This window comes from Osmerus eperlanus, chromosome 21, assembly GCF_963692335.1.
Source record: "Osmerus eperlanus chromosome 21, fOsmEpe2.1, whole genome shotgun sequence".
NCBI lineage: Eukaryota > Metazoa > Chordata > Actinopteri > Osmeriformes > Osmeridae > Osmerus > Osmerus eperlanus.
The window spans coordinates 3,767,819-3,778,566 of record NC_085038.1 but is presented as its reverse complement, the minus strand read 5'-3'; the positions used below and the strand labels follow the sequence as shown (position 1 = coordinate 3,778,566).

The window sequence follows — 10,748 nt, the reverse complement described above, 5'->3', positions numbered from 1 at the left end:
TGGTCCTCAGTGGCCGAGAAGGCCTTCGTATACATGCTGTCTTTTATCATGATTCATCACCGTTTGTTTGGGTGCATTTTCCCTCCTCTCAGGACTGTGATGTTCCAGGAAAAAATACATTCTCTTTTGAGCATTCATGAATAAGGTTGAGTTGAACATGACCACAAGATGGCAGTGTCATCTTTATAATCCTCTGTTCTGAGCTATCAGACCAGGAAATCAGGAAGTCATGAGATTACAACAATTTAAAATAAGCTTTTGTTTTCGGATGTCTGGCTGAATATAAGAATGGATGATGATAGTCGTGATGATGATGATGATGATGATGATGATGATGATAAGCTAACCCCAACCCTTTGACCTTGTGCAATTGCTCCAGGTTAACCATAGCAGCAGAATGCCCCATGCAACTGGAAGACTTTCCTATGGATGCCCATGCATGTCCCTTGAAGTTTGGAAGCTGTGAGTACCCCCCCCCCCCCCCACCCCACCCCCGCCACCCTACTACCCTCCATGACTACAACACAGCCGAACCCAGCAAACATGTCTTCAGACTGTAAGAATGTAAACCACCACGACCACACAATCTCTCCATGTCGATTAAGAAATAAGTTATGAACAATCCACATTTCATATGATGCTGATACAACATATTGACCACACAACACTAAAATATCTCTAAAAGAATGTCTTCCTCTTGGAGAACAGTATTGTTGTTAGCAGAAAGAACACAGCGCTTGTTCCGTCATTCTGAATACCTGCTTCTGAAAACGAGGGCAGCGGGTTAAAGTTTATTTCACTATAAATTGGTACCTGCGCTGCCTTGTGGCCCACAGCACTCGTGAACAGCAGCGTTTGCTGGGCCTGCGTGAAGCTAACATGTCGGTCCTCAAGGCTTTCCAGTGTTTGATTACGGGTCTTAGTCAAAGGGGAACCAAGACTCCACACACTCCAGGGTGTAAGAGGATTCGGGCCGTGTGTGTGTGCGCGGCGGAGCATTGCGTGTGCGTGTGTAATGTCACATGGAGGTTTTAGGTTAAACGTTTCATCCTGTTAGCTCAGGATCATTGGAAGTGTTGTATTAGGTCCTGAGAGAGACGGAAATACCCTAACCTGTAGACCAGGACACTGCCCTGTGCTCAAGGGCTGTTTCAGGCTCAGTTGTCACACCATAGACTATGAATAGAATAGCGATTAGACCTGAAATAGGTCTTGGGATGCTATTCCTTTGACTTTTAATGTGGTTGGTGTTAAAAACAGAAAGATCATAGTTAATAGTGTTGAAACGTTTTTTTTCTTACAATAATTTGGCTTCAATGTCTGATTGTATTGAAGCCTGTTGTGGTTGAGAAGATTTGAAAGAGGCACTGACAAGGCGAATGCAGGACATCATTTTAGATTGTAGATGACCTGAAAAATTCAACAGTTGCTACTCCCAACAATTTATTTAATGATTTGCAAACCGCAAATACCTTCATATATGTTCTGTTTAAATATGTGCCAGAATAATAGTCTTATTTTACTTTCTCCTGAAAATACTTCATCCAACTTAAACCAATGTAAAATAAGTGTTATTTTTAGTTTAGAAAGAGCTCACTGTAAGTTGTGTCAGGTCCTAATATAAAGTTGGCACTCCTGATGTGTTCTGGCTGCCAAGTCTCTTAGCTGTTCTACCAAATAATGATAGACTGTGTCCTTGTTTCATAATCATCCTCGTTTGTGTTTAACTGTGGCCCCAGCAATACCAAGCTGTCCTTTCCTGTTGTAAGTTCAACAGTGAGCAGCCATGCAGGCCATAATGTTCCAGTGTTTTGTTTAGGTTGTATAGTTAACGTGCACATTGGAGGCTCTTTCTCTCAGTCTTTCTACTTCTTGCCGACCCTGCTCTCTGAGACTGCAGTGGAGAAACAATACTGTTGTCCATGGAAATCTGGAGATGTACCTATTTCCTATTATTTTCTTTGCAGAGCGAAAATATACTTTGTCATCAGGGGATAAAACAAGTTATTCTTTCATCCGCAATTATTTTTGTTCTTTTGGAGGTAAAAAAGATCAACATCAAAATGATGAAGAAGATTGGTATTGTGTAGCCTTGAACAGAATGACTCACACATTCCCTCTCCTCTCCCTCCCTCTCTCCTCCTCCACTCTCCATCCCTCTCCTTCTTCTCCCTCTCCCTCACTCCCTTTCTCTCCTCTCTCTCTCTTTCTCTTTCTTGTTCTCTACACATCTCATCTCTTTCTTTCAGACTCACATGGTTTTCGTTTTCTTGTCTTTACTCTGCCTTATGTATTTCACATACAGACCATCTTCAAAAGTTGAGGAACTGTTCTCCCTTCTCCCCTGTGGTGCCACTGCAGAGCCACTCCTACACATTCTCCTTCTCAACTAAAATACATTTTATTCACTTTATTTGACCGGCTCAATCCGAACTAATGCATAGGCAGGATTCACACCCTCTCAGACTCTATGTGCAAGCTCCCTCATCTTGGAAAATTGTACAATTTAGTACAAAATAGAACAAATTCAGAAACAAGGATGACAAGATACCACATTTCTGTGTTGCAGAATTACAGGATACCTGTAGGAGACCTACAGTCTGCAGCATTAATTCAGACTGTGGTCCAGTTTGTCAGTGTGTCTGTCCTGATTAAGGTTAATAACTCATAGTCAAGGCTTGGATCAGGGCTAAATCTCAGAGAGATAGTGTGGATGGGTGTTTCCATAGGTGTGTGAGAGCAAGTGTTTGGAGGGATTGGGACGGGGTGGGGCAGCTGGGAGATCTCAACAGATCATCACTTTTCATGGTGGAGCATAAAGTGGAACATGAAATGTAGGATCCTGTGCTGTAAAATCAACACAGACCACAGGCCATAACCGTGGGGACGATTTAGCTGTGTGTGTGTAGGGGTGATGTGTTTATCTTTCCCGTTATCCGAATGTGGTTTGTAGAATCTGACCCATGCCTTTGGGTCAGCCAGAATGCGGATAGACGACAGGGTCAGATGTACTGCCACACAGGCAGCCTGTCAACTCCAATCCCACACCACTAGATTAACTGGACATGTTGCTAATATAAACAACTACATCTGCACTTCAGATCTTCAGATCATCTGCCAAACGCTGATTTCCTCAATTGATTTCCTCGATAATCTATGACACCTCACTGGTACTAGTGTGAAGTGGTAGTATGTCTGCACAAAAGGTCTCTAACAACAAAAACATCCATAAAAACAAATGTTACAACTTGCTGAAATGCTATTCAGCGTCACTGTCTGAATGTGGAAGTGTGTCAGATTTCGTCAGAGCTCGGAACATATCTTTCAGGTCAGGAAGCTCATTAAGAAAATTGTGTATTTGAGGTCCCGTTAGTCAGAAGGTTTGGTGACTGTGTCTCTGTCTCTCTCGTGTCCAGATGCCTACCCTGTCTCGGAGGTCGTGTACACGTGGACGCAGGGGGCAGCCAAGTCGGTGGTGGTGGCGGAGGATGGCTCACGGCTCAACCAGTACCATCTGATTGGCCAGACTGCCGGCACAGAGGACATCCATACCAGCAGAGGTGCCACGCACACACTATCTCACGGACTCCTGTCTCACACACTGCGGTCTCGCACACTCCTTAACCTGTCACATCCACTCCTGGCACACGCACGCACTGTCACACACACTCCTGTCTCACACACTGCGGTCTCACACACTCCCGTCTAACACTCTCACATACCACACACCCTCACACTTCCTAACTTGTCCAACACACTCCCGCCTCACACGCTGCTGTCCAACACACTCCCGCGTCACACGCTGCTGTCCAACACACTCCCGCCTCACACGCTGCTGTCCAACACACTCCCTCCTCACACGCTGCTGTCCAACACACTCCCGCCTCACACGCTGCTGTCCAACACACTCCCGACTCACACTTTCCTGTCACATACTCCTCGACCTGTCTCCCACAGTCCCCAACTCCCTCCCCCAACCTGCCTAACACACTCCCCAAGCTGTCTCACTTTCACACCATTTACCAACACACACCTCCCCCCAACTTGAACTGGCTAGGATGCTACTGGAGGGAGGGAGGTTTTCTTGCTCAAGATACACGATTGAAAGATACACAAGTCCTTACAATATACTATTCTGTGTCCTGAAGATGCAGGAACCTAAGATACAAGATCCTAAAATACAAGGCCTTAAACATGAATGAGTGTGTGCTCTCCGGTAGAACGGCAGCTGTCTATGTAGGCCTGGTCTGGAAGAGAAAAAGGCCTGCTTCCCTCCCCAAGTCCCAGGAAAGATGGGGTTAATCCTACAGGACTGCCCCCGTCCGTTTAGCATAAGCAGATGACATCACCGATCCTGTAGGGATTGGACGTTCCTGACAGTGACACGTGGGACTGAAAGACATCTGCTTAATTCCCTTATGTAAAAATGGAACTGTAATACTCTTCAGCTGTCGTCTGCGGCCCGGTTTTTATGGATTCCCCCTCCATTGTTCAGAGCTGAAACAGGCCCAGAGACAATTGTTTAACTCCCAGATACCAGAGATTTCTGCAGTACCCGCAGGTCATAGATACCGACTGCTGTAAACCCTGGTTGTTTTGCCCTCTAAGTCAGTTGTTGTATTCAGTAAGCCCTGTCCTGCACAAACAGTTTAGTCTGATGTGTCCCCTGGCTCTCCCTGCCAACTCTACCCTGCTGCACCCTGGTGCTGGAGCAGAGCTCCCACACTCCAGCGCGTTGGCGGGGGTAAAAGGCGGTACGAGGTCAGGCTGAGACAGCAGGTCGGCCGTCTGGTTGACTGCCAGGTCTGTGGAGCTTGCTGACTCCAGAGACAGTTGGGTAGTTGTAGGTTCTTGAATTAGCAGTCCTAATCTGAGGAACAATCTCTCGTCTAAATCAAGAGGAGATTAGCAGGCTTCAGTTTAGGGACATTACATCCTCCTTGGATGCCAGATGTATCAGCCCGGCCAAAAATACTCAAATCTGCAAAGGTTGCCTTTACTATTTAGTAGAGAGATACAGGTTTTAAAACACTTAAATAATTTTGTTTAAATGTAGTCATCTAGAAAGACTTCAAATAATGATGCATACGATGCAAATATTGTTATTTTCATTTATAGTTTCTCATTTGTTGATTTTCTGCTTGTGAACCCAAACTGTGACATAGCAAAATTAACGTGTTTCTTTCAAAAGTATTTAAAAAAACACTCTCGAGCGGTTTAATTCACCCCACCAAGTCGTTCTAATACTCTGCCGTCCCAGTACTCACCAATTGACCAACATGGCTGCATTATTCTCCGAAATAAAAGGAAGTTCCCCATAAACGCTCCAAAATCCTTGCAGTAAAATCCACCAAATGAACATGTTCGTTCCTGTTCGAGTCTCACTGGGCTCCATGCATCAAGGGCAGCAGGGTCCAGGGTTCCCCCGGACGGTGGGTCGGGCCAGCGAGGAGGCAGAGCCGAGGGTCGGGAGTCATGGGTGCGTCAGGGCTCCAGGGAGGAGGCGTAGCTCGGCTGGAGGCAGGCTGGCGGCGGTATGCCCTGAGCGGACAGAATCGTGAGCTTCTTGTGGGGACACGTCAACCCCCCTCCATCCCACCAGATCCTTGTGATTAGCAGGAGCGGGTATCTCTGCGGCTGGAGATTGTGTGTGTGCGTGTGTGTGTGACAGGGAGTGTGTGTGTCTCTCCCTGATGAGTGCAAGCAGAGAGAGTGGGCTGGACTGAGCCCAGCCCTGGTAGAAGTGATGGGCAGGAGGCAGATTGTGACAAGGGATTAGTGAGATACAAAAATCCGATTTTGCCTGGAGAAAGCAGCAGTCATCAGTGGATTTTCTATCGTTTATCAGTGCTGTCAGAGGAAGGCTTGAGAGGATTTTTTTAAAAGCTTCAAATGCAATCTTCAGTTGGTTAACAGGATATTATGTTTTTTTTCTCTCTCCACCATCTCTGTTTTACCGTCAAGAATTATGTTGTAACTGTCACTTTATTGAGTGTGAAATTCACAGCACATAATCATATAAGATTTATAGTGAGATGATAAAAAATATCAACAGAAAAAAAAAGAAAAAAAAGATGTAGATTGCTTGCATTATCTATATACTGTGCTCAAAAGATAATTCCTCGAGCTGAAACTAAACAAATAAACTATTCTCTGATGTCTATTATTCCTCGAGACCCTTATACCTAGTTGCTAGGTCACACTAATGTGTTGCTAGGTGATCCTCCAGCCTGACGTCCTGCTGTCCCCTGCAGGTCAGTACACCGTCATGATGGCCCACTTCTACCTGAAGAGGAAGATCGGTTACTTCGTCATCCAGACGTACATGCCTTGCTTCATGACAGTCATCCTCTCCCAGGTGTCTTTCTGGTTGAACCGGGAGTCCGTACCTGCCAGGACTGTCTTTGGTTAGTACCTACAGCACCACTCATCATGGCTGCCAAACCCTGCTGCCAAAAAAGCCTAACCCCCCCACCCTCATGGCTGTTCGCTTGGAACTAACCTAATTAACCTCAGTAAACAGCTCATTACTCGAGTCAGGTGTGTTTAAATCAGGTTAGTACAACCCCCCCCCCCTCCCACCTCCCCCACAGGACAGGAGCTCACAGGACACCTTGCCTGATTCTAGCCGGCCAGCTTGTGTTGTCACAACCACACAAACGCAACGCAAACCCAGTAATTGTTTTCTGTCTTCCATCGCCTCCCACGCGTCGTTTTGCTCCAGGAGTGACGACCGTGCTGACCATGACCACCCTCAGCATCAGCGCCCGTAACTCGCTCCCCAAGGTGGCCTACGCCACGGCCATGGACTGGTTCATCGCCGTCTGCTACGCCTTCGTGTTCTCCGCCCTCATCGAGTTCGCCACCGTCAACTACTTCACCAAGAGAAGCTGGGCCTGGGATGGGAAGAAGGCCATGGAGGCACAACAACACCCCAAGGTAGGCTCTTAGAATTACACAAGACTGGCATGCGTGGTTCCGGAACAATCGTGGAACGGTTGATTGAATCAAGCAGCCACTTTTATCCAAAGCAACTTATGGCACATGGGGTGGGGGGGACTTGAAGCTGCAACATCTTGATTTGCTCTCAAATGGTCTACCGCTGAGCTACTCCCAAGTAATCAACTGACTGATCAACTGTCTTAATGCCGTGGGGTTGGTGGGGGGTCAGTGTATGACTCGGTATTGATTTAAATATCACTATTAACCAAGAATGTAGGTTTGGTTCGAACATTGGGGTGTGAAACATATTTACCACCCTAAAACTACCCCAGCTCTACTGCTAGTTATTGGTGAGGACTTTTCAGTGGTCTCTTGACATCGCTAGGGACTTTAGTCAGCTGTCCTTTTTCTGTTTGTCCGTCCATAGAAGAGAGACCCCATGGTGCTGTCGAAGAAGCCCAACAACGTGTGCTCTGCAGGGGTGAACTACACACCCAACATCACAAAGGACGTCTCCATCTCCACCATCTCCAACAGCACCTCCGTCCAGCTGAAGTCAGCCGAGACCAAGCTGCCCGATCCAAAGAAAACCTACAACAGCGTGAGCAAGATCGACAAGATGTCCCGGATAGTGTTCCCTGTTCTCTTTGGAACGTTTAACCTGGTGTACTGGGCCACGTACCTGAACAGGGATCAACCGGTGATTAAAGGAGCCTCTTCTACATAAGGATGATGTTCCACTCTGCAGGCCAAGAAATGTTTAGAAGAAAAATGATCATGAGCGAAAGGAGATGTCTTCTATCTTCTGACTATCTCCTACTGTGATTTGCATGACACTATTAAAGAGGTACTGTGACCTTCTTTGCCTTGAAAATCCCACTTCTAGTCTGCTGGTAAATTGCCTCGTCTCTCAAAAAGGAACTTTTACATTGACTGTGTAAATTAACATGGACCTTTTCAATCACCGCTGTCACACTTTGGCCTGACTGAATGACAGCAGATAAGACACACACAGTATTGATGCTTTTTATTCAACTGCCATTTTGGATGGACAAGGAAAAATAATTAACATGCTACCGTACCTCAATGTTTACCTTTGACGTACAACTATGAAGTGGAATGATAGACTTGCGTGGGAACCAGACGAATCTGCAAGCTCTTTCTTTGCTCTGGTAGATATATCTGGCCAACCTCCCATTCAGACAGATTTACACCCAGCCTGGATGGTGCCGGTCCAGCCCAATCACAACCGTTTATCTGATATGGGGCGGGATTAATATGATGAGTAGCACCGTTGAGGCATTTTCATAAACAACCAAGATGACATTTTGTTGCTCTGATTGGACGCAATTGGACAGATACAACCAAAGGCATTTTGGTCTGCTCCCATTGATAACGCCCCTTTGAAATGAACTGAGAGGAAAATGAACTGAGAGGTTCCATACTAATAAGTTTTTGTGAATTGGTCTGGAGATGCCAAACTCATGATAGGCGATTCTTAAAATAAGACTTTCTGGATATACCAGTACCTCATCCTTGAGAATGTGTTCACCTTTTCAACTACATTTCCCACCATGCAGTGTAGGCTATATGACGCTCCAAACCAAATCTGGTTGTTTCAGACATTTGATGTATAATTATTTCCCTGTTATTTTTTTCCTTTAAAGTTAGAAAATTTAGAGCTAGCAAGAAACGGGCTTGCTGAAATAATGTAAAACTAACAGCAAGAAACAAATAAATTGGATTTCCAAAGAAAGAAAAAAAACTCCTAAAAGAGTGTGAATGTGCTCTATAGTTGAGTATTGAACTTTAAATGATGCTGGTGTGGACTATTAAAAAGCTGGGTTCTGCTCTTGTAACATAGTCGAGTAATCTTGGCTAGCTCCTTACTACAGAACGCTTCATGAGGTCAAAGGTGATCTAATTACCCTGAAGTAATGAGCTCTGAGCACCTAACCTTTAAATATGGGTAAGCTGGGAGTGTCTAGGAGGAGCTGATTGGAGCTCTCCCTACAGATCAGGCCAGGTACTGCCACAAGGTCTGCAGTGCATGAGGGGGAAAGGGTGTTGAAAGGACCAAGTCTGATTAACCTTGACCCTGTAGGTAATGACACCCTGAAATCTGTTTGTTTTCCAATGAGGATTACGTTATCTTTGTTTGTAAATGTTTGTGTATTTACTTGTTTATTTCCTATTTACTTAGATGTTCTTCTGTCCAAATGGTGGGCTGTTTCCCATGTTATCTTGGGAATGTACCATATAATTTATGTCTAATGTAAATAGAGCAATGAATAAATGCCTTTTTTGTATTATTCAGGTTTAAAACTAAGGCAGAAACAGCACCAAATGTTACATCTAATTCAAATGTATTTTTTATTCATTTATATATTTATTACAAATTTAATTTAGCAATTAATTAGTGTCCCATATACTAATGTGTTTGTAACCGATTCTGCAATACTTCGATTCAATTGTTGTTGTTTGTGGAACGGGGAACCATATTACCGGTGTTACTACAGTAAGATATTTTCAACAGTATGGCCTAACCCGTTCCACGGACGCCTGGAATATACCATAGTGGAAGAAGAGGAGGATGAAGGGAGACTAGCAGCCCCAACAACACTGATAACTTGTTGGATTAGAGAAAGACTGCGGTTCTCCTGTTGCTAGCCTGGGACTGACTCGGTCCCACCAGAGGCTGTGGCGGCCACATCTGCCGTACATCTGTTTGTCAAGGATTTAGTTCAGCTTCACTTACTTTTCCATTCAGGAGGCCTGCGCTTCTCTCCTCTTTAAGCCGTAACTGATGACAAATGGTGGCATCTCTGCGCAGCGGACAGCTGGGCTGCGTGCTAGGGAAACCGTTTGGGATGAATATGCTGAATGAAATGATAGAGCGATTGTTCCGGGACTGTGTGCTAGCATGGTGTATGAGGGGCACATCGTTGAACCTGTTGTCCATCAGTCCTTTACCACGCGACAGATCGGTTAAATGTGTTTGCTTTATTTGACTGACACTCGTAAAAACAACAACACTGGTTTCATGTATCTTATAACCCTGAGATGTATTTCTTTTGATTTTTCAATAAACAAGGAAATGCAAAGGATTGTTGAGCATGGTGGAGAACCCCAGATTTAAATCTGCAGCCTTAAGGCGACGTTACCCTTGTTACATCACACTTATTAGGCTACGTGTTTGTTTTCCGTAAACTGGCGGGTGATACCAGATCGGGTGGATGTTTTAAATTAACAATTATTCAACATACCCTACTACAGTCTTTTCCCTTGTAATGTACTGTACGCTAGTCTGCATAAATTTGACAGAAAGATCTGTGCTTTTAAATTGGCATCCATTATGTATGGTATGTGATACCACAGAGGATAACTACTTTCTACCCCTCCTCCCCCCTATGCATAAACATTTCCATACATGCCCCCCCCCCCCCCCCCCTCTCTCTTTCTCTCTCTCTGTCACTCTCTCTCTCCTGTGGTTCCTATCGTGCTCGGCCCACTGCTGGCTGCCATTCATAGTCTGTCGTGGTCTGGTCAGATTATCTCCGGTTGGAGATGTCATGGGGTTAATCCGTTATAGGCTAAAGTATAATGCAATTCAACAGCAAACCTAATTCTACTTGCAAAACCTCCACTTCCCGCTAGGGGGTAGTCACACTTCTTTAACTTTACCACTGTACCTCATTTCTACAGTGAAGAAAGCGCGTTTCTAAACTCTTTGGCTTGGTTATGTTTCAAGGTTGCGGCCCCACCTTTTCGATGACATTACATAGGCCTATTTTATTATCAAGTTA

General features: G+C 45.1%; 2 protein-coding genes across 3 annotated transcripts in view; one reads left to right on the top strand and one right to left on the bottom strand.

Moving 5' to 3' along the window:
- Positions 1-5,660, bottom strand: part of LOC134007210 (gamma-aminobutyric acid receptor subunit beta-3) — a 28,355-nt gene extending 22,695 nt beyond the window's left edge. Inside the window, exon 1 of one of the 2 annotated variants that reach the window (XM_062446470.1) lies at positions 5,268-5,660. In XM_062446470.1, coding sequence (XP_062302454.1) covers positions 5,268-5,395 — 128 coding nt within the window. In that variant the 5' untranslated portion in view covers positions 5,396-5,660. The remainder of the gene's footprint in view (positions 1-5,267) is intronic. The other variant, XM_062446471.1, reaches the window with a different exon arrangement.
- The window catches only part of LOC134007211 (gamma-aminobutyric acid receptor subunit alpha-5-like), a 13,092-nt gene extending 4,477 nt beyond the window's left edge, over positions 1-8,615 (top strand). The window contains exons 6-10 of the mRNA XM_062446475.1: positions 380-462; positions 3,417-3,560; positions 6,255-6,407; positions 6,725-6,939; positions 7,370-8,615. Of these exons, the coding sequence (XP_062302459.1) occupies positions 380-462; positions 3,417-3,560; positions 6,255-6,407; positions 6,725-6,939; positions 7,370-7,669 (895 nt within the window). The 3' untranslated portion in view covers positions 7,670-8,615. The remainder of the gene's footprint in view (positions 1-379; positions 463-3,416; positions 3,561-6,254; positions 6,408-6,724; positions 6,940-7,369) is intronic.
- The last annotated feature ends 2,133 nt before the right edge of the window (positions 8,616-10,748 follow it).